Source organism: Delphinapterus leucas, chromosome 13 (genome assembly GCF_059928025.1).
Source record: "Delphinapterus leucas isolate spDelLeu-1000000601 "Yukka" chromosome 13, BTC_Dleu_Yukka2, whole genome shotgun sequence".
Classification (NCBI taxonomy): Eukaryota; Metazoa; Chordata; class Mammalia; order Artiodactyla; family Monodontidae; genus Delphinapterus; species Delphinapterus leucas.
In genome coordinates, this window is record NC_143141.1 from 79,457,853 (window position 1) to 79,482,347 (window position 24,495).

At 39.8% G+C, this 24,495-nt stretch overlaps 1 protein-coding gene across 1 annotated transcript; it reads left to right on the top strand.

Moving 5' to 3' along the window:
- Positions 1–42: 42 nt before the first annotated feature.
- On the top strand, positions 43–18,844 carry LAPTM4A (lysosomal protein transmembrane 4 alpha). Its single transcript, XM_022574374.3, has 7 exons — positions 43–265; positions 9,181–9,301; positions 12,320–12,396; positions 13,141–13,263; positions 16,217–16,312; positions 16,830–16,928; positions 18,233–18,844. Exons 1-7 carry the CDS (start codon positions 155–157, stop codon positions 18,305–18,307), a joined length of 702 nt encoding a protein of 233 aa, XP_022430082.1. The 5' UTR covers positions 43–154; the 3' UTR covers positions 18,308–18,844.
- The last annotated feature ends 5,651 nt before the right edge of the window (positions 18,845–24,495 follow it).

Sequence of the window (24,495 nt, forward strand, 5' to 3'; positions counted from 1 at the left end):
GCAGGTGCGAAGGGTCTGGCTGGGGCCCGGGCCGGGGGCGGGCTAGAAAACGCGTCGTTTGATTTTGGACAGTGACGGAGTTATCTGGGTTCAACCGCTGGGCAGAAGGCGTTTGTCAGGGCCCCGGCCAAGAACGAGGCCCGCCAGATTCCCAATGGTGTCCATGACTTTCAAGCGGAGCCGCAGCGACCGGTTCTACAGCACCCGGTGCTGCGGCTGTTGCCATGTCCGCACCGGGACGATCATCCTGGGGACCTGGTACATGGTAAGGGCTGGCGAGGCGGGAGGGTACGGCTCTGGGGGGAATGCGGCAGGAGCGGGAAGTGGGGGGTGGTCCGAAAGGGTGGAGCCACTGGGAGGGGGTGGGGCGGGAAGGCGTGGGGGACCTTTTTAGGGGCCTCTAACTTTGAGGGGGCAGACTTGTGTCCCGGAATCGGAGTGGTGGTAGGTGGGAATAGGGAGATGGTTTTTGGGCGAGAGTAAGAGGAGGAAAGCGGGACTGGGAAAAGCAGGGGGGCTTGGGGGGCGGGATGAGGGTGCTAGGTTTTGGTTTGGGGAGTTCTGGAAATGACCAGGTTTCGGGATCTTTTTGTGTGCTTCCGTGACCTGAAAGAACTCTCCCTTCCCCCAGTGCTTCCTGGAATTTTTTTTTTTTTTTCCCAGCGAAACAATTAGGAATGCACCTTGATAGATGCAGCCTAGTTTTAACATTACTTCTTGCTTGAAGGGAAGGCGACATATCCATTTTTAACGCAGTTGTCTGTGGTTCCTGGACCTTATTTGTTACAGTGTGTTTGTGATGTTACAGTGTGTTTGTGATGTAGGCAGAAAGGCCTCTGTTGTGAATCTGGAAGTACGCTTGGAGGTAATACCATTTGCCAGGATTTACATACACTCGATTTGCCTTTTCCTAATGCAGTAGATCCCCTCAATCCCCCATCCCGTGCTCATGAGACGCTTTTCGTAAAAGACCTTTTCCGGTTTTGAGACCTTTGTTGAGGGCTTACTCCGTTTTGGTCACATATGCTGGCATTCCTTGGGGGCCAAGATCTATGTAATTCTATGTCAGAACCAAGTTGACAGTGTTACTGATTGGTGGTTCACTAGTAATACCTTTGTGATTTCTTACCACCATCTCCAGTATCCATATACATTGAATCTAATTTGTGACTCGTAAATATGTGCTTCTGTTTAGGTAGTTTTAGGTTATGATGACTTTACAGAAGATTTGACAAAGTTCTCATATTGCCGACTCGGTCATGTTCGCTAATGACTTTGTGACTTTTTTAGTTTTTGTTTTTGGTTTGGGAGGTTGTGGCATTAGTGATACTGCAGTTTCTGATAACATCTGTGAACTGCGAAAAAGGAAAAGCTTTATCACAGGCATATCTTTCTGCCTTTCTCTGTTCTCATTTCTTCCCAACCCAGAGGTTTGATCGAAATCCTCACCATTTGGCAAACACCAGATGAGAATCATCTTCAGTTAGGCAGGTACAGTTTCATGCCCCACCCGCAGAGGACTATTGGAACTCGACCTTACTCCTAATTGCCATGTTGTTATTTACAGTCTTGCTTCATGAATGCACATTAAAAACAACAAAACTTGAATGTGTAGGCTTATTGGGTTGTTTCTAAGCTTATTTTAATATTTCCATTGTTTTTATATTCAGAAACATCATTGCTATAATTATATCACATTTCCCACGAAGACCGCCCCCCCTTTGTATTTTAACTGATTTGTAAAACTGGACACTGATCAGATCAGGGCAACAGCAGCCTTGTATTTCTAACTTTTTATTTCTTCATTTTGCTAAGGGTCTGGGTCTTCAGTTTCTTTTGTTTGTCCTTAGCTCTGCCTCCCCTAAATGAATAATTCAAATCTTTAGGGTCCTCAGGCCTCTTAGTCAACCCTGCTTCCCTCATCCCTAGAAGATGACCTTCCCTCCTACTTAATTGAGAAAGAGCTCAGCAGCCTGGAACTCAACCTGCAAACTTACTCTTCCTGTTTCTTCTCATATCCTTCCCTCCATTCACAGAACAAAGGATTTCTAACTCCTCAAGAAGAAAATAAGCACCATCTCAGTTTCAACCATCCGAATGTAATTGGCTGTATTTCTTTCCAAGGCAGATTTTTTTTGATGCTATGGGCTCAGCTCATAAAAATTAAGGGAATAGCAAGGAAAATTAGGAGTTATAAACCATGAAACTCAAAATGCAGAGAGAAGAACTTTAGTAAGGGCATTTATTCTCCCAAAATAGGGAACAGGGAGTTGTAAATCTGTTTCCCACTGGAAGGACTTGATGTGAAAACATTTTGCATAGCATCCTTTTTGCGTGCTTTAGTTTTATAAAAAGATGCCGTAGCTGTTCTTTCTTTGCATGGATTTCTCTGGTTAGTAGAATATTTAAGCTGCTTATATCAGTTAATCTGTTTTAAGACATATATTGATCATCTACAGTGTAAATGGCTGTGGTGCACATACAAAAAGAGTAAATCACAGAGACGTGTTATTCGTCTTTTGTGTTCCTATTAGCTGCCACACAGAGGCTCTGAAGTGTTTCTTGTCTTGGCCATGGCATCTGCCATTAAGATACTGATGGTATTGCAGAGAACTTTGGAGCAAAGATACAAAAGTGAAACTTAACGGTACAGTGTCAAGGGAGAAGGAGAAGGTGATCAGTAATATCAGATTCAAATTACGTTAAGAACTGGAAAAGGCCATTGGTTTTGTGGATTACAGTATTGTAATTGTATTGGTGACTTTAAAAAGTGTGGCTTCAGGATCCTGGCAATACAAAGACACAATATCTGTCTAGTTGGGGAGACATGTAACATTCAGAAAACAAGATCACCAAGACACAAAACGAAGAGGAGTTGTCTGAACAGTGCATTTTTTTTGCCAGAAGCTTCTTTACTAAGAGAAATAATATGGGAGTGGGTGGGTGAACTGGAATGTCCCTTCCCTCTCCAAGTACCTTGTCGGGATACTCTTCCTCTTCTGTTCCAGCTGAGAGAATATGATTCTCTTTAGATTGCCCTGTGCTGTTTGGAACCTAGGGGTTCAGTCTTCCCTCCTGCCGGGTGCAGACACTGTAGCAACGACTTTGTATCTGATATAGTGTCATTGCCTTCTAGAACTGCCTCTACTGGTCGCATGTTAGGCGATTGCACACTGTATAGTAAAGGATTAATTGTATGGTATTAAGTAGTGCAGTAGGACACAGAGAAGCCAGAGCCAGTTGAAAGAAGCATGCCTGTCTTAATACCTGGTTTAAGTAATATGAAATTTCAGAATGAGCTCCAGTTTAAACTCTGACGTTCATAAATTGTTTTTTCTATCATTTATTGAAAAATTTGAAGCCATGTGATTTTAAACAACAGTTTCTTATGTGGTATAAGTTCAGATGCTTATTGAACGATTGAAAATGAGCTTAAAAAGGGGTGTCCTCTTTCATGGTTAATGGTGTACTACAAGAAGACATTTTGAGCATTTGTTATAATTTTAGGTCTTGGAAAGATTTAATATATGGCTAATTTTTCATGAGTGTCTTCACCATAAACAGTCTAAAAGGTAGGTAGCTGAGGTAGAAGTGAAGACAGGCTCCCTCAAGCTGTGTTCCTTTCCAATCCTCACCCCCGACTCCTTTAAATAAGGATAGCTTGTGTATATTTCAAAGTTAGTATCTTTCCTCAAATACCTTTTTTTTTTTGCCTCAGTGCCTTTGAATATGCTCTCCAAAATGCTCTCCCCCAAGTCACTTTTTAAAAACTTTATTGAGAAAAATCTCAAATACACAAAAATAATGAAATAGTATAAAAACCTTTCATTTACTTATCATACAGCTTCAACCATTAACAACCATTTTGCCAATTCCAGTTAGTTATTTATTATTTTTTTAATTGGGGTATAGTTGTTTTACAATGTTGTGTTAGTTTCTACTGTACAGTGAAGTGGAGTTCCCTGTGCTATACAGCATGTTCTTATTAGTTATCTATTTTATACACATTAGTGTATATATGTCAATCCCAATCTCCTGATTCATCCCACCCCCAACCCCCCACTGTCCCCCCTTGGTGTCCATATATTTGTTTTCTACACCTGTGTCTCCATTTCTGCCTTGTAGACTGGTTCATCTGTGCCATTTTTCTAGATTCCACATATGTGCGTTAATATATAATATTTGTTTTTCTTTTTCTGACTTACTTCACTCTGTATGACAGTCCCTAGGTCCATCCCTGTCTCCACAAATGACCCAATTTCATTCCTTTTTATGGCTGAGTAATACTCCATTGTATATATGTACCACATCTTCTTTATCCATTTGTCTGTCAGTGGGCGTTTAGGTTGCTTCCATGACCTGGCTATTGTAAATAGTGCTGCAGTGAACGTTGGGGTGCATGTGTCATTTTGAATTATAGTTTTCTCAGGGTATATGCCTAGTAGTGGGATTGCTGGGTCATATGGTAATTCTATTTTTAGTTTTTTGAGGAACCTCCATACTGTTCTCCATAGTGGCTGCACCAATTTACATTCCCACCAACAGTGCAAGAGGGTTCCCTTTTCTCCACACCCTCTCCAGCATTTATTGTTTGTAGATTTTCTGATGATTCCCATTCTAACCAATGTGAGGTGATACCTCATTGTAGTTTTGATTTCTCTCATAATTAGTGATGTTGAGCATCTTTTCATGTGTCTCTTGGCCATCTGTATGTTTTCTTTGGAGAAATGTCTATTTAGGTCTTGTGCTCATTTTTGGATTGGGTTTTTTTTTTTTAATATTGAGCTGCATGAGCTGTTTATATATTTTGGAGATTAATCCTTTGTCTGTTGATTCGTTTGCAAATATTTTCTCCCAGTCTGAGGGTTGTCTTTTCATCTTGTTTTTAGTTTCCTTTGCTCTGCAAAACCTTCTAAGTTTCATTAGGTCCCATTTGTTTGTTTTTATTTCCGTTACTCTAGGAGGTGGGTCAGAAAAGATGTTGCTGTGATTTATGTCAAAGAGTGTTCTTCCTACATTTTCCTATACAGTTAGTTTTTTAATAGTTCAGTTGTTTTCTTGATGAAGCTTCCTTGACTCCCAGCCAGAGGGATCTGGTTTCCTCACTGTGTACCTGGAAAAGTTACTGCATACCTCTTGTATGTACTTACTAAATAGTACTAATTACACATTAGTATGATTATCTTTTTAAAAATTTTTACCCCCTACAGCAACATGTCCTCCCTGAGGGAGGAGAATGGTATGCCTTTCTCTATAAACTGTGTGTTTAATAGTAACTTATTAGAGCATTTGAAGTACTTATTAGACATTTATTAAATGAATTATCTCCTCCAAAAATAGTAGGAATAACTCATTTGTAACTGCACGTAATGGTAAACAACAACTGTATACATACATTTAACTATATATACATTTAACAACATTTTTAAAGATAGTCCATTTTGGGCTCTATCTGATGACGGCTCTCTGACTTGCTTGAGACCCCATCAGGTTGCCCTAAAACACTGTTCTAATTATAGTCTTCGCAGATATTAGGTTGTGGCAAAGTACGCTGTGGGAAAACTAAAGAATAATGATTAAAAAATAAAACAGAAACAAAACCGGTCCTCAAGGGTCTTCTGGGATGGGTGTGGCGATGAAATGAGAAGCAAAGAGGAATTACTCTCCCCAGGCTGAGTGCTTCCAAGGATCTGATACTATTCCTTTGAAACAAGTGAAATCTAACACATCTGGTCTTCAGTTGCTGTATGTTTACTTATATAAAGTGTGCACTAGGCTTATAACACAAACCACATTGTTTATCTCACTAAATACAGTACTGCTCCTACATTGGTGTGTCCATTGCCCATGCTGTTGACATATTTGCTGCATTCTATACCTCTCCATATTACTAGGTTTAGAAGTTGACCATTATTTTAATTACATTTTTACTAATTTTCTTTCGTGAATGCAGTAAAAGGGAAAAATGAATCAGGAATAAATATTCTGGAATTGTTTGTATATAGTTGCTCTCTTCATAGAAATTTTATATTACAAAACTATAAAGTTTTATGTGTGTTTTGAAAAACGCTACATGGAACTTAGTAGAAATATCAACTGTAATCAAAAGTAAATAGGATAGGGCCTGCATATGAGCACAGGATAGGTGCTCAGTGATGTATCTTTTAAGATCACAAGGATGGGTTTTCCAGATTAGTACTTTAAAATGTTAAGTTGGGGTGCTAATGAAATATAGTTAATTCAGTGAAGATTTGAAAAATTGAGCATTTAATGAAATAGTGCTGAATTTATTTTACCATTTCTTGGTCCTTTTGATTAGACCTATATTTATTTTGTTTAATATTTGGGGGTATGACTCACAGTGAAAAGAAATTTGAAGTGTCACTAATACTAGAAGATAATAATGGGTGAGCCTGTGACTTACCCATGGAAGAGAAGAAAAGAGATTTTTATAAATCCTACATGTGATACAAATATTTAAGAAGGGAAAATTAAACTCCTGAATATTTTTGTTGTGTCATTTCCTTCACTTAGTAATTGAGTTTGCATGTTTTTCTTGACATGAAAGTGTTTTTCTGTGCAGTGCAGAGCTTTTAAACTATGACCGTATTGTGCTTAGCAAAGAAGAGTTTGGTGAATTGATTTCTAACTCATTTCCATACACAGAATATACAGTGTTTTAGTAGATATATCTGATTGTTCAGTAATTAAGTCACGTGATTGTATTAACTCATACTCATACTGTCATATGTCATACACATACACACATATGTTATACACATACTGTCATAACTCATACACATATACTGTCCAAAACCCATTGCAATAAAAATGGGCAAAAAAAAAAAAAAGTCAGCCTTCAACTGGAGAGTCACCTTGCAAGTATGATTGTCCCTTGTAAGACCTTTCAAGCATTGAAGGATAAAATACCTTGCTTTTGAGCAGTGCAAGAAAAAAGGCACGTTACTGAACATATTTATTTAGAGGGTAAAGTATAAACATTTTATAGCCTTAAATAATGGTTTATTTTGGAAAGATCTCAAAACAAGGGTTGCTTAGGAATGGTTATAAGTAATCCTATAGTGGTAAGAAGAAGGATGCCTTAAAAAGAACCAGATTTGTAACCTAGCTCTTCAGCTCAGTGAACTTAACACAAGTTATTTCACTTTGCTGAGCCTTAGTTTACCCATCTGCAAATGGGCATAAGTAATATTTACTAAACAAGATTGTTGTGAGGAATAAGTGAAGTAATATAGATGAATTTACTTATTTATAGTATATAGTCAGAAATATCAATTGATTCTGAATTAGGTATTGTGACATTGTTTATCTTATTTAAAGATAAAACTTGGGCTGCATGTCTTATAGAATGTGAAATGCCTTCAGCTGATAAGCTGTGTTACTCAGGGTGGACAGGAGAGAGCTACATAATAGAGATTGTTTAAAACACTGTTGGTAAAGCTCCCATATCCCTTGAAAGTATCAAATGTTCACAAAGGGAAGGAAGACAGATTCTGTGAACTCTAGATAGGGAAGCCTACTCCAATCCTCAAATCATTAGTGTTGTTTTGATCACTTAAAGGAAGTGGTGCCTCCTGGGATAACTGTACAATTCACTAACAACTAGAGGCCTAGAGAATTTCCTTTTTGAATTGGAGTTACACCCTGGTAGACTAAGAAAATTCACCAGATACCGGTGATGGGATTTCAGCAAGATGTTTGACAAAGTCTCAAGATGTTTCTCTGGACTAGATAAAGACTTTTATTCAGAGGTTGCTGGCTGATGGGAAGAGAACAGCCTCTGTCTGGCGGCTTTGTCATCAGTCCTGTTCTTTTGCTTATGACTTAGTTGGAGATTCTCATTATATGATGATCATATTTTCAAATGCAGGCAGCTGAGAGTAAGTCTATCCGCAGGGCGTCAGAATCTAGATGGAGAAAATCTTGATAGGCAAGAATGTTAGTAAGATGAAATTTGATTGCAAATATATATAAGCGCTTATGCTTGGGCCTCTGAATCCAACTCTACAGGTAGATATAGGTGGTAGCTTAGCAGGATCAAATGTGAAAAAGAACTGGGAGTTTTAGGGAGTCACTCATGTGACATTTAAAAGATTTATGCAGCCAGTGCCGCTTCAGGCTGCGTTAATTGAAATGTGTTAGCCTAGGATATGGGAACTGAGATCCCGATGTGTTGTGATCAGGCTGATCTTCTCTCATTTTAATAGTATGTTGAACAAACTGGAATGTGTGTGTGGAGGGGAGCAAAGAGGAACTAGTGAGCTAGCTGGAAAATATGCTGGTTAGAAAACTGGTTTAAGTACCTGAGCGTTTATTCTAGAAAAGACAATATTTGGAGGCATATGTTGGCTGCCCTTATGTGTCAGAGGAGCACTTATTCAGAAGGGGTAGCAAATTATCTCAAACTGTAGAATTAAGACCAATAGGTGAAAGTTAAATGGCACAGTCAAAATCTTTTTAAGCATTTGAGTGTAGCTCAAGAGTTTATAGTTACCTATCGCTGGACAGGAGATAACTGTGGAGGGGCTTTAGGCTTATCTGATGGATCTTTACATACTTAGCCCATTGAAATTATATTTATCTGATAGATTAGCTTCTTCAAATCTGGAAATTCTGAGACTGGGATATGAATAAATATATGATTCAGATGAACAATTTGTGATGATCTCTCATTTTTCATTGTTGTGCCTTCTTATTCTGTTATATTGACACAGGATCAGTCAAACATCTTTTCTCTGAAATGATTAAGTTTGTACTTTCACTTTATGAGATATTTACTTTAAAGTTTTTTTTTTTTTTTTTTTGCATACGCGGGCCTCTCACTGTTGTGGCCTCTCCCGTTGCGGAGCGCAGGCTCAGCGGCCATGGCTCATGGGCCCAGCCGCTCCGCGGCATGTGGGATCCTCCCGGACCGGGGCACGAACCCATGTCCCCTGCATCAGCAGGCGGACTCTCAACCACTGCGCCACCAAGGAAGCCCCCGACTTTAAAGTATTCTTAAAATGGTATTGTGTATTTTGTCTCACAGGTAGTCCCCTTTTTGTGTCTCTGTTACTTCAGGGAAAACAGTGTTAAATAGGGGAAGACATCTAAAGATTGTGCTGAGGACTGCTCACTCCCTGGCTAGTAGTATAATTGATAAAATGTTATCTTTCACAGGTGATCAACCTTTTGATGGCAATTTTGCTGACTGTGGAAGTAACACATCCAAACTCAATGCCCGCTGTCAACATTCAGTATGAAGTCATTGGCAATTACTATTCATCCGAGAGAATGGCTGGTATGTTTTTAGTTGAAAATATCTCCTGCTAATTACACACATACAGTTAACTTAGAGGAGGATTGATTAAATTATGTTTGTTATTATACTTGCCGAGAGAGGCACAAAATGTTTTTGTAGGTTTTTTTAAAAATTATAATTGAGAATGATAATTGAGCATTTGTAGCCAGAAAATGTAATAGGCTGCTAGAAGATTTTTGAGAAATGTGTATTGTATACATTGGGGTACTGTGGAGAGAGGGGGGGAGAAGGAATTACAAACAAGACTGAGCCTTTGAGGGTCAGCTGACAAGTTGTAGTAGAGGATGGATTTGCTCATGGAGCAAAAATCTTACAGTAAAGTATAAAATGTGAATTATTTGGAATATTTGGTGGTATCTTTTGCCCAGGGTCTCAATTCTTAATATATTTTTATTGTTTAGATGAAGATTTGACATTGGCGTTAAAAATAGAGTACTCCTAGAACATTCATGGAATGAATGTTCATGGAAATTACCTTTTTAAACCTATTTATTCCCTGATAGCAGTATTTTTCATTATTTATGTTTCTCTAACATACAGGTTTAATTTTGTATTAAAATTATGGTAAACATTTAATATTTGAACAGAAAATTATGCTTCAGACTTTTTAGTGTGAACAATTTCTTCTTCAGAAAAATTTCATTTCAGAAAAATGTTCCCAGTTCACATGTGTGTTGTATTTATATTGTAGGATCTTTTTTAGATTAGCTTTTATCATAAAGTTCTGTACTTCTGTACATTATGATCTTCTCTGATCCATTAATGAAGTTTTTTTAAAAAAATTTGGTTATTAATTCAAATGATTCATTGTCCTCAGGGCTAACCTATTTTAAGGAGCCAAGTAGAGTTTTCTGGCCATCTGTTATACATTGTAGTATGATAACACTAACAGTTGTTCATACTGTGTTTTTAAAGTGTTTTTTTTTAATGAGTTTCCTGATTGTATTTCCAAATACAGTATAATCCTTTAATTTTATTGTCAAATTAATAGCAGAAATACCAAGAACATACAGAAACATACCTTTTGGCATTTGATTTTTTTTCTTCTGAGTAATCTGTTTTTATTTAAAAGCCAGAATAGAACAATAAATAAAACTTTAGCTTCCAGTGACAGTTTTTTGGCATTTATAATATTTTACTTTAGGCTGTAAAATTTTACTGAACCTGCTAATGTCAGCGTTTTCCCTTGTCACGTGTGTTTCTCTTAAAATTGAGGTGTAGAAAAAGATTTATGGTTATTGAGAGTCTCGTAGGTCTGTACAGCTGACTCTTTTGTTAGAGCTGCAGGGAAGAAGTCACACATTCATTGCATGTTGTGTGAGTGTTGTCACTGCTGTAGAGAAAATCAGATCTATTCATTATCATATGTTTGTTGATTATATTCTACCCAAGCCCTGTTATTGAGCAAATATAAAAAAAAATACATAGTTCTTGGTCATACCGTAGTTGGTGTTTCTTTGGAAGGTAAGATTTTACTTTCCCACAGACCCAGTATTGCAAAGGTAAGTTAATTTCTAATCATTGGCCTGATAACTGATTTTTTAAAATGAGGTTTGTGATTAGTTATTTTTAATCAGCCAAATAGGATGTGACACTCAGTTTACAGGAAATACTTCTGCAGCATATGCAAGCTGTTTTTCAAATATGAATTTATCCTTACTTATACTCACTTTGGAGATGGGTGGACACTTGGGGCCTCCAAAGGAGGTGCTGAATGTAGTGATGGCTGGGAACCTGAGGTTCTTCTCTGGCATCTAGCCTCTCATATTTTGTTTGCCTTACTGATTCACACATACTGGAGTGTCCCTTGTTCCAGGCATGAAATGTGTTTCCCACCCACCACCCCATCTCTCCTGTTTTGCTTTTTGTTGCTCCAGCGAAAGACCTTGAACTTCACTTTAATTATTCCGATACTTTAAGAAGTCAAAATCAACTCCTAGTCTTCCAGTAACAGATTTTTGAAAGCTGATTGTTTGAATGATAAATTTTGCTTTCAAGTTTGTTTATATTTGAATTCTTCCCTTTGAGTGCCATTTTGCGTGCTGCAGCAGGGAGGTTCCTTAAGTCCTTAACGTTTAGCTATCCTGTGTCCTCTCGGAAAATTTAAAGAGGGCTATGCTTACTTGGTTTAGTGCCAGATATTGATGCTGTGCGCATTGCCAAGTGACCAGATGACACGTAGCGCTCATCCGGTAGTGTGAACATTCAGCAGTCAGTCTAATCATTCAGCATTATTAGTGCCTTTCAGGCTCTTAACTGGCCAGAGTCAGAGAATCAGCTTTAGATTTGTGCTGAGAAGCTCATCAGGTCAAGTGTGGGTGCTCTTTTGGTTTGTTTTTGTTTTGTTGGAGATTACATGAGTGCTTTGTGAGAACATTTAGTGAACATGGATTAATGTAGAGAAAGGCAGCAATCTGAGGAAGGGTTGAGGAACAAAGAAGAAAATAGACCAGGATGTAGCAGACAAGCCATGGTTGAAGGGATGCGGAGCAGGGATTTTGGGTGTTGAAATGGGGGTGGGGGATTAAGGGAGAACCTTGAATTTCAGGCTGTGTATTTTATCTAAGGCAGTTGGGGGCATCTGTATAACTCTGTGTTTAATACATCTGTCTCTTAAGCAAATACCAGCCTTTTGCTCCAGTCAAACCCTGCTTATCTCACAAGACCCAACTTGTACCATTTCTTTCATATTTTTTCCCTGATTCTACAGGCAAAACTAATCGTTTCTGCTTCTGTTGTAGCACTTGCCACACTGAATTATAATTATCTATTTCACATCTTCAGAAGTTAGACTCTGAGCAGAGATCTGTCGCTGGCAGAGTACCTGCTTCATGTGCCATCCTAAATAAGTGGCAGTGAGTTGTGGCCGTTTAACAAACAGGAAAAAGGCACGGATTTCTCAAACTTCATTACTTAATAACATTATTTTGTCATAAAGAGTTTTATTCTTTTTGTTATATAAGTAGCTTAATTAGATTCTTGTTTTTGTTTTCTTAGATAACGCCTGTGTTCTTTTTGCCGTCTCTGTTCTTATGTTTATCATCAGTTCAATGCTGGTATACGGAGCAATTTCTGTAAGTATTCTATGATTTTAACTTTTTTTTTTTGCTGTTTATTTTTTTATTTTCTTTAAAAAATTTATTTTGTATTGTTTTTACATCTTTATTGGAGTATAATTGCTTTACAATGGTGTGTTAGTTTCTGCTTTATAACAAAGTGAATCAGTTATATATATACATATGTTCCCATATCTCTTCCCTCTTGCGTCTCCCTCCCTCCCACCCTCCCTAACCCACCCCTCTAGGTGGTCACAAAGCACCGAGTTGATCTCCCTGTGCTATGCGGCTTCTTCCCACTAGCTAGCTATTTTACGTTTGGTAGTGTACATATGTCCATGCCACTCTCGCGCTTTGTCACAGCTCACCCTTCCCCCTCCCCATAACCTCAAGTCCATTCTCTAGTAGGTCTGTGTCTTTATTCCTGTCTTACCCCTAGGTTTCTTCATGACATTTTTTTTTTCTTAAATTCCATATATATGTTTTAGCATACGGTACTAGACTTTCTCTTTCTGACTTACTTCACTCTGTATGACAGACTCTAGGTCCATCCACCTCATTACAAATAGCTCAATTTCGTTTCTTTTTATGGCTGAGTAATATTCCATTGTATATATGTGCCACATCTTCTTTTTTTTTTTTAACATCTTTATTGGAGTATAATTGCTTTACAATGATGTGTTAGTTCTGAGTTTTACTGAATGGTACCCAGTCATTGAATATACGTGATGTGATGCTGTGGTTGCTGTTTCTTTCCTTCAGTATCAAGTGGGTTGGCTGATTCCGTTCTTCTGTTACCGGCTTTTTGACTTCGTTCTCAGCTGCCTGGTTGCTATCAGTTCTCTCACTTACTTGCCAAGAATCAAAGAATATCTGGATCAGTTAGTAAGTGTGTATGCTAATTAAACTTTTTTTTTTCATTCATTGAAATTCAGAGTCAACTTTTGGGCACTATTTTTATTTTAACCTCCCCTGTTTCTTTTTTAAAATGTTTTAAAGCAATGATCATTACTACTCTTAATGACCATGTTGAAACCAAAAAGATGAAAATAGAATATCTTCTTGCCATACCACGTGGATAATCCAATATTAAAAGTCCCTAACGATGGATATCATAGAACTTCAGGAGTAGTTCATCTTTTGTTTTGGGTATATGAAAAATATAATAATTCGACTGTATTTAGCACTCATTGGAGTTGTAGCTTTCTGTCTTTGCAAGCATCTGTAGCAAATATTTGATGCCTTCTATAGCCTTCACTCTATTCTAGGCAAACTGTTAGTGAATGGTATAAATAGAAACATAACTTCCTTCTCTTCGAGGAGCAAAGCATGTATTTGGGGAGTCAAGACATGAAGATCTCATTTGTGATAATAAGCTAGGGCTGTCCCATGACAGCAGTAAATGAGCATAAGTTAATGACATGGGATGGAGAGGCAGGGAACACTGTGGGCTGAGGTAGGGTCTGGATGGAGGTGTAGGATCCAGATGAATGGAAGTTTATTTAACAAATGCTGTCTTTTGGGGAATTTTCTTGAAACCCACTTCAGATAGTCCATTTTGCATACCACAAATTTATTATTCATTCATTCAAAAAACATTTGTTGATGGCTTCCTATGTGCAGGGCACTCTGCTCAGTCCTAGGGCTATATCAGTTAAAACTTACTTTCTAGTGAATTGGGAAGTTGACGATTATTGAATTAAAATTGTGATAAAAACGGTGAAGTAAAAGTGTCGGTTGCTTTGTGAGTGGGTATCACACAGATACCGCACCTGGGGTGGGAAGTGAGCTTTGAATTGCACTCAAGAGTCTGAGTAGGACTTGAGATAGGAAAAGTACAGAAGAAAGTTCCAGGTAAAAGAGACACCTTGATGCAGGAAGGAACGTGGCATAGTCAGGGAACTCAGAGGTGACCGCGGTGGCCCGGCAGACGTGGTGGGCGCAGCCTGTGATGGGGCTGGAGAGAGGTGGCCCGGGGCAGGGCCTGCTGGCCTGGTCAGCAGCTTCCTGAGCATAGTTCTCCCTGATCACGTAGTCCTTGGCTGAAAATTTGCAAGGCTTCTGAATAAAATTTATAGCGTTCCCCCTGGAGCCGGTCCCATTGAGTTTTTGTCCTTTTCTTATTTATAGATGAAGGCTTAAAGAACAGTTTTGTTCCAAGGAGACACTTTGTAGCTAGGGTTTGGGGTTGGTGTGTGGATACTATTTTCTTCTGGTCCTTGGGATTTCTGTGTGCTTTTTTTATGAAAATGTAAAATTATTTGGGCCTTTGTGTTGATGTTTCCATTAAAAACAGTTAGAAGTTTTAAAGGATTAAATGAACTTTATAGAAGAACATCAAAAGGAATTTACTGTTCCTTTGGCAGAACCCCAGTGGTTTCTCTGTTCTGTTATTCACTTGGTGTCCCAGACTGGAAGATGCTTTCTCTGTTGGCCAGCTTGTAAATCCTAAATTAGTTTGTAATGCCTTTCTCCCCGAACCTAGCTCATTGCCTTGCACACAGTAAATGCTAAAGAAATATTTGAGTAAATACAGCTGATCTGGGCTTCCCTGGTGGTGCAGTGGTTGAGAATCTGCCTGCCAATGCAGGGGACACAGGTTCGAGCCCTGGTCTGGGAAGATCCCACGTGCCGCGGAGCAACTAGGCCCGTGAGCCACAACTACTGAGCCTGCGCATCTGGAGCCTGTGCTCCGCAGCAAGAGAGGTCGCGACAGTGAGAGGCCCGCGCACCGTGGTGAAGAGTGGCCCCCACTCGCCACAACTAGAGAAAGCCCTCGCACAGAAACGAAGACCCAACACAGCCAAAAATAAATAAATTAATTAAAAAAAAATACAGCTGATCTTTCTCAGCAGAACATTTTATGTGTCCAGTAAATAGTATAAGCTTGCCTGGCTTCATAACCAGGGACGTGCCTTCTTTTGGCCCCTTTCTGATGAGCATTGAGACTGACAATTGGCTTTTTTTTTTTTTTTTTTTTTTTGGCCACACCATGAGGCTTGTGGGATCTTAGTTCTCCGACCAGGAATGGAACCCCGGCTACCACAGTGGAAGCACGGAGTTCTAACCAGTGGACCACCAGGGAATTGCTGACACTTTGCTTTTAAAAAATCATTTTCCCCATGTAGGACTGAATGGCCCAAGAAACTTAGGTAAATCTCAGCACCTCCTGACTTAGTGACCCAGGGACAAATCTGGGGTCATGTACAGGAGACAGTGTGTTCCCAAAGGCCAGGAAGATGTAAAATGAGCTCAGTGTAGACTCTTAGGAGTATTCTGAGTGTTCAAACATATATTTTAAGTGATCAATAGCATGCATTAATGATGCTGAGGCTTAAAAAGCACTTTGAGTTAAATTCTGTTTATAAGTTTTTATTAGAATATCAGTTCTGATTTGGGTGCCTTTTGTTTTGTATTCTTAAGATGCTTTCTAGGTTATCACAAAATACAGGTGCCATGGCTGAATTATAAGTGTGTGTGTATATGTTTAATTAATAAACTTTAGTTTTAGAGCAGTTTTAGGTTCATAGAAAAATTGAACAGAAAGTACAGAGTTCCCATATACCCCCTCCTGCCCACCCAGCCTCCCTCACAGTCCATATTCTGAGCCACAGTGGGTATTTGTTCCAGTTGATGCACCTGCACTGATACATCATTATCACTCAAAGTCCGTGGTTTACATTAGAGGTCACTTTTGGTGTTGTGCATTCTGGGGATTTGGACAAGTGTACAATGACATGTACTCACCATTGTGATATCATAACAGAATAGTTTCCCTGCTATAAAAATCCTTTCTGCTCTGCCTATTCATCCCCCACCCCCCCTTTTTTTTCTACAGCCTGATTTTCCCTATAAAGATGACCTCCTGGCTTTGGACTCCAGCTGCCTCCTGTTCATTGTTCTTGTATTCTTTGCCTTGTTCATCATTTTTAAGGTGAGTTGCTCACTAAATATTTGGGGGGCCATTTGGACTGTGACACTGTCCATCTAAACCTTCTTGTTGCTGTGTCTCCTTACAGTTCTCCTATTCTGATGTAGTGGTAGAGACAGCTTCCAGGGAACGTCCTCCCTCTTGTTTCCAGGCAGTGGTTGGAAGCGCCAGGATTCTTCCTAAGGAACATCATTGTGTTTTTGGATGTGGTTCATGATTTGGATTGAAAATCTGTTAAAATTCCCAAGGTTCAGAAATAGAATTTCTTCTGCAGCACAATGGTTGTCACACTTGAATTGGAATCCGAAACTCTGGTTTCTCTGTAAAACAGTGGTAATAAAACCTGTGACATTTAAGTGAGGGCAGGTAGGGAAAGCGCCTGGCCTGTGCTAGGTCCAAGTGGATGCCGGTTTCCTTCTCTGTGGAGAAAAGTGGGGAGAGCATTATAAGTCACCTTCATTTTAGAGCAGGTGGCCTATTGAGTTTCGAGCATATGTAAATTTTGTTTATATTCTTTTAGGCTTATCTAATCAACTGTGTTTGGAACTGTTATAAATATATCAACAACAGAAACATGCCAGAGATTGCTGTGTACCCTGCCTTTGAAGCACCTCCACAGGTGAATGATCCTTTACAGTATTAAATCTTCACTAGCCTTTATCAGTTATTCCAAAGAGAAGACCCTGGATCTTGACTTTCTCTTCAATGCCATAACTATGGTTTAGGGATAATCCTAAACTTGTGGATAGCTTGTATCTACAAGTTTCAGCCTTTCCCACTTGGAATCCTGGGTACATGGGCTAGAGGCACCCTGCACTGCTCATCTCATTCTGTTTGGCCGATGGGTTTGATTCGTAATCCGTCTCCAAGTGTTACATTTTGAGGGGGAGATCAGACAGGGAACCGCAGTGTGGGCGAGCCGGGCTCTTGGCTTCTGGAACTTCTTAGGATAGGGTACCATCAGCTGAAGCTTGTGTTGCTTTCCGAAAACATCCATATGATCCAAAGGGGAAGCTGATTTTCCTGTGGGGAGATGAATGCAGTGGATTCCATGAGTCTGTTGGGAGGCCTACCTCTCAGGCCCTCTAGTTGCTGCTGTACTGTTTTCCCAGGTTTCCAGCATGTAGAGTATATGTGACACACGTAGGGCCAGCCTGTCACATTGGAGTCACTTAGATTAAAAATGCCACTCTTCTACATAGATGTGCCCTTTACCTTAGAGTAGAAGACACAAGTACTTGATCCTTTGCCTACAGATTCTGATGAAATACAGCCTCATGATGGAGCGTTCCTTTAGCGTGGTTCAGCGGGACGCTTCACCAAGATCCTAAGTTCCTGAGGTGTACTTGGCACTGCTGCTTTATCAGTCACAGTGGAGCGAGGGGAGGGTGGCGGCACATACCGCCTGTCAAGGTGTCCTGGTGGCCTCAGGGTCAGTTCAGAAGCAAAGTTTTTTCTGCCCTCCCTCCTTCCATCATCCATCTCTAGTGATCTTGGATCAGACATCTCACCTGCGTGTAAAAGCTCCAGGTTATTAGTCATCTCTACTCTCAGGAGCTATAATTGACCCTTGGACAACATGGGTTTGAACTGTGAGGGTCCACTAATATGTAGATGTTTTTCAGTAGTAAATACTACAATACTGTACAGTCTGCGTTGAATCCTCAGATGTGACACTGCAGATACGGAGGGCCATCTATAAGTTATATGTGGATTTTCAACTGTGCAGAGTGTCGGCACCCCTAATGCCCACATTGCTCAAGGGTCAGGTGTACTCAAGGGTGAAGTGTACTTAGCTAATGGTTTCTTCAGCTCTTCCGTAGGTATATACCCCTATTAAAGGTATTAATTCTGAAAGCTGAATTATTCAGGTAGAATTTTAAAGGAGAATTAAGTCTAATATAATTTTTTGTCTCTCTTCAGTATGTTTTGCCAACCTATGAAATGGCAGTGAAGATGCCTGAGAAGGAACCACCACCTCCTTACATACCTGCCTGAAGAAATTCTGCCTTTGTCAATAAACCCTATACCAGCTTTTTGTTGTGTTTATTTTACAAAATGCTGCAACACAGGGCTCTTCAAACTTGTTGGATATAAAGTACATTTTCCTTTGTTTAAACACTAACAAGCTTTTTGGATAGTTATTAAAAGTCAGATTTTGTTGTTGTTAAGTGTATTACATTTTAATAGTTTTTGAAGACAGTCTAGGTTAAGCAAGAGCAAAGTGCCATTGTTTGCCTTTGATTGGGGGGTGGGTGGGAAGCGGGCATTCTCTACGCATATTCTTTTCTAACTGCACTTTGTTTATATAATAGTTTGCATTTTGGTTATTTGCTGCCCTGGATACTTCCAGGAAGAATGAATGAAATATTCAGGGTGAGCGAGTTCGGTATAAGATCTGAGATTTTCAGCTCTGAAAACAGGAAAAATATATAACATTTTAACTTGACTGTGGAAGATGATGGTTGCATGTTTCTAATTTTGTATGTGTTTCCATCTTTGTGATAAGATGCTTTAATAAATCTCTGAAATATTTATTGTGTTTTTTTTAAATCTGTTATCCTTTTTTGATAGGTGAAACCCAACATTTTCTATTACAATAAACTCAGACTGCCAGGGTTTTTTAGTACTTTGAGAATAGCCATAGCCAAGCTCGGTGGACCCAACTGGGCACTGTTCCTGTCCCTGGAGTGGATATGTGGACCATCACAGCTTCTGATCACTACTTCATTCGAAGCAGGTTTGTCTTCTGGGAAAGGACACAGGCCTTACACTTTTTAACTGGAGAGCAGTCATAATATATTAACCCCAATTATTTCCACCAAGGAAGGGGAAAATGTTGTTATTGTTAAGGGATCATTTTCCATCAGAGGGAAATCTGTTGTCACATAACAGTTAAATATCCTAGTAAATATACCCAAACTGTTTGCCTTTAAAAGTTAATTTTTTTCCTTCTGCTAGTGCTAGAGAAAAACTAGGTTACTTAGTATATTTGATTCTGAAATTCAGATAGAGGTAGCACTGAAAGATAAATGCTTAGCCCTGTTTTTTAAAATAAGCAACTTCACCATGAGTAGCTCATACATTTCACCCTTCTGACTCATAAGTTTGATACTCTCTTCACATTCCCACAAAAATGTCTCATGAGATGCTGATGCCCTCCTAAATCACAAAGTTCTGTTATCCTTTCTAACTTCATTTTTTCTTAATCATTCAGTGTTACCAACTACCTAACCTTCAAAGTCACTCTTCTCTTGGCCTTCAAAATATTGTATTGAGGTTTGCCTATCTTTTTAATTACTCAGTTTCTTTCTCTAGCTTTCTTCACCCACATCTACACTTGTCCATGCCACTCTGTGTTGTGGTTTTGGCTATCTTGCTTCACTTTCTCAACTTTTACTTAACACTGTGTAGCTGCAAAAGCTCTGTAAAGTTCCAAGTGTTTCCGAGATCTGTCAACTAAAGGGTCCCATGAGGCCCTTGTTCCCAAAATTGAGCTCACCAGAATATACATTCTCTCTGGCATCCTCTATTGGGTTCAATACCCAATTCTCACTTCTATTTAATCTTGAGCAAAAGTTTAATGCAATTCAATAAGTTTTGAGCATGTACTTTGTTCCAGGTGCAAGAAATGTAGGGATGGGCAAAATGTAAAAAAAAAAAAAAAAAATCCCTGGTCTTATTTTAGTGGGAAGAGGCAGATGATTTAAAATAACCTGTATAGTAAGTTAGTGATAGAGCTATGGAGAAAAACAAAGAAACAAGGAAAGGTGGGGGGGGGAGTGCAGTTTTAAATGGTGTCAGGAAAGGCCACACTTTGAAGGTGACATGTGAATAAGACCTGGAGAATGAGGAAGGAGGAATATCCCAGGCCAAGGGACCTGCAGGAGCACGCCAGGTATGTTCAAAAAGTAGCTTGGTGAGTGGAGAGGGAGGAGAGTGGGGAATGATGGGAGACAGTGCAGAGAGGTTTTGAATTGGCCATCGTAGGTCATTATGATGACTGTCTTTATTTATTTTTGTGTTGGGTCTTCGTTGCTGTGTGCGGGCTTTCTCTAGTTTCTGCGAGCAGGGGCTACCCTTCGTTGGCGGTGCGTGGGCTTCTCATCGTGGTGGCTTCTTGTTGCAGAGCACGGGCTCTAGGTGCGCAGGCTCAGTAGTTGTGGCTCGCGGGCTCTAGAGCGCAGGCTGAGGAGCTGTGATGCACGGGTTTAGTCTTCCCGGACCAGGGATGGAACCCATGTCCCCTGCATTGGCAGGTGGATTTTTAACCACTGCGGCACCAGGGAAGTCCCTGATGACTGTCTTTTAGTGGACAGGAAGCTACGGGTTTCAAACAGATGAGAGTCCTGAAATGAATTATACGGCTCCTTGGAGTCTCTCATCTGGAAAAGGACTCATAATTCACAGAGTTGTAAATAAATGCTGTAATTCATGTACCTACCCTAGTACAGTGCCTAGTACATAACCGAAAATCAGTAGCTGCTGTAAGACTGTAGGGAGTTGCTGAGAAATCACATGATGGATTCAGATAAACTTGGTTTTAAACCCCAGTTTTGCCACTGATTTACCATGTAAGTGTGGCCAAGTTACTTAACTTCTGTGAGCTTTAATTCGTACAGTAACTTCCTAAGATGAAGCCAGTGTGTACAGTGTTTAGCACAAGGGCAGACTTGTAGTAAGTACTCAGAAGAATACATTTTTATATACTGAAATATTTTAAAAATACTACTTAAAAGAAGATTTTACTAAGTGGTAAATTCTGTACATTGGTCATTCTCTCCTCTGATCATTTGACAAATGGACTTTCTATGAATTGGCTTTGGAGGATGATTTGGTGAATTGGGCTGCTTCCTTTCCTCTCCAGCACCTGCCTCCATTATAGCTCATGTTATATTGTATCTGTGTCCCTGTTAGTGGACAACTTGGAAAGAAGGGCCTCTTTTTTTTCCATCCACAGCATTTAGTTCAATGACCTATGCAAACCGGGGGCGTGGGGTCGGGAGTAGTAAATGTTTACTGAATGTAACAATTAGTCGCCACAAAATTTTCACTGCTAATAGATTATTTTCAGTATAAGTTGGGTTATCTAAATGTGGAGTACAGCACACCTACATTTAAAGGGTCTTACAATATGAAACCAAGAGACTTTCCATTGTTAAACTATACATTTTGTTCCTTCTGTTTGATGGTGTACTAATTGCTCTGTTTCCCAGGCTAATTTGTTCAGTCATTGTGGAACTTAGTTTGTTCTAAGTCCGTTTGTTCCAGTGTTCCTTGTAGGCAAATGCTATGTGTGCCATTTTCAGGTCTCCTTTTCCTTTCACAGAAGGCATATGTTATAAATAAGCTCAAGAGTTGACTGAAAGAAAAAGTCGTGCCTTTGCTTTTCTGAGGTTGCTTTGTTTTTCTAGAAAAGTCATGACTTCAAGTATGAGAAAATAAGAGCAAGGTGAATGTTGCCAAATAACATGAAATTCGGGCACATGAGGGAGGCAGAATGGCGCTGGTGGAATGAGCACAAGACCTGGAGACAGAAGATTGAAATTCAGTTCCTAATTTCACCAAGATATTATTCCCTCATCTTGGGAAATTTCACTGGGGTCTGAGCTTCAGTTTCTTCATCTGTAAAATCCAGAAGATGCAAATTCCTGGCCTACAGACTTCTTGGAGTTGTTTTTAGGATCAAGTGAGGGAGCAGACGTGGGAGGGTTGGCAGCTATAAAGCCCTATGCAAATATTATCATGAGGGGGTGTGTGAGCAAGAATGGCTAGAGGAAGGTCTGAAAAGGAAGAAGAAAAGTATTTGACCTGGAAACCAGAAAAAGAGTAACTGTTTTCTGGTCTGTTGGAAAGGAGCTTTGTATCTGTCATCATTCAGTTAGGTAGCTGAAAATCTGGACAAGGCATCAGGAAACCTGATTTATATTCCTGGCCCTCCCATCAGTTGAATGATATTAGTAAATAACTCTGCAAACAAGTGGCTGCCAAGATTCCTTCTTCCTCTGACCTTCTGTGACTCTTATTTTTGGTTAAACAGTTAATTATCTTTTAAAGAGAAAAATAATTTAAAAACCTAGGGCTTCCCTGGTGGCGCAGTGGTTAAGAATCCACCTGCCGATGCAGGGGACACGGGCTCGAGCCCTGGTCTGGGAAGATCCCACATGCCGTGGAGCAGCTAAGCCCATGCGCCACAACTACTGTGCCTGTGCTCTAGATCCCATGAGCCACAACTACTGAGCCTGCGTGCCACAACTACTGAAGCCCACGCACCTAGAGCCCGAGCTCCGCAACGGGAGAGGCCGCCGCAATGAGAGGCCCACGCACCGCAACGAGGAGTGGCTCCCGCTCACCGCAACTGGAGAGAGCCACACGCATCAGTGAAGACCCAATGTAGCCAATAATAAATAAATAAATTTATAAAAACCTACATATATACCCATTTAGCTACCATTTCTGGTGCTTTCATTCCTTTTGTAGATCCACATTTCCATCTGTTAACATTCTTCAGCCAGAGGACGGTTTTTTGGGGGTTTTTTGAATTTTTGAATTTTATTTTTTTTACAGCAGGTTCTTATTAGTCATCCATTTTATACATATCAGTGTATACATGTCAATCCCAATCTCCCAATTCATCACATCACCACCACCACCGCCACTTCCCCCCTTGGTGTCCATATGTTTGTTCTCTACATCTGTGTCAATTTCTGCCCTGCACACTGGTTCATCTGTACCATTTTTCTAGGTTCTACATATATGCGTTAATATACGATATTTGTTTTTCTGACTTACTTCACTCTGTATGACAGTCTCTAGATCCATCCACGTCTCTACAAATGACCCAATTTCATTCCTTTTTATGGCTGAGTAATATTCCATTGTATATATGTGCCACATCTTCTTTATCCATTCATCTGTCAGTGGGCATTTAGGTTGCTTCCGTGACCTGGCTATTGTAAATAGTGCTGCAATGAACATTGGGGTGCATGTGTCTTTTTGAATTATGGTTTTCTCTGGGTACATGCCCAGTAGTGGGATTGCTGGGTCATATGGTAATTCTAATATAGTTTTTTAAGGCAGAGGACGTGTTTTAACATTTTTTTGCAGTGTGGTTCTGCTGTTACTGGATTCTTTTGGCTTTTGCATGTCTGAAAATGTCTTTAATTTACCTTTGTTTTCAAAAGATACTTTCCCAGGATATGGTATTCTAGGTTGTCAGGTTTTTTTTCATTCAGTACTTTAAAGATGTTGCTGCACTGTTTTTCTGCACACATTGTTTACATTGAGAAATTTGCTGTCTTGCTTAATTTCGTTCTTCTGTATGGAAATTCTTTTTGGTTTTTTTCTTCCAGGTGATTAAAAGTTTTTCTCTATCACTGGTTTCGAGCAGTTTTTTATGATGTTCCTTGATTGTACATTTTGATTTGTACAGTTTTTACATTATGTACATTTTTATGTTCTGTGTTTGTGTGTTTCTTGTGGCTGGGGTTCATTGACCTTGGATCTGTGGATTTATAGGTTTCATCAAGTTTGGAAATGTTTTCAGCCATTATTTCTTCAAATATTTCTTCTTGTCTTCCCCTTCCTCTCCTTTGGGGCTCATGTCTGGCTGGAAGGATAAGAATATACTTTCTACAATTAGGTGATTAGAGATAAGCCTTGAGAATTGGACAGATCTGAACAGGTGAAGATGTGGGTAGAAGACTTGGTAACTTTATTTATTTATTAAAATTTTTTGGCCGCGCTAAACAGCTTGTGGGATCTTAGCTCCTTGACCAGGGATTGAACCCAGGCCTTCGGCAGTGAAAGCATGGAGTCCTAACCACTGGACCGCCAGGGAATTCCCATTGGTAAGTTATTTAATATAAAGGCCTCGAGAGAGGAAAGAGGACACCGACTTCATGCCTGTGTGGCTGGGAGAATACCGGTACCACTGGCAGAAATGAGAATAAAGGAGAGGGAGCTCATTAAAGAGGAAGAGGTTGAGTTCACCCTTGGAAATGCTTGAGCTTGGAGTGCTTTTGTGACCTGTGAATAGAGAGTACAACCGGCAGGGTTATTAATGGAGGTCTACTGTCCAGGAGCAGGATTGGGACGAGACCCAGATTTTGTAATTACCAGCAGAGGAGTGGTAGCTGAAACCACATCAGATGAAATTCCTGACAGAGATGGTACACAAAGAACCA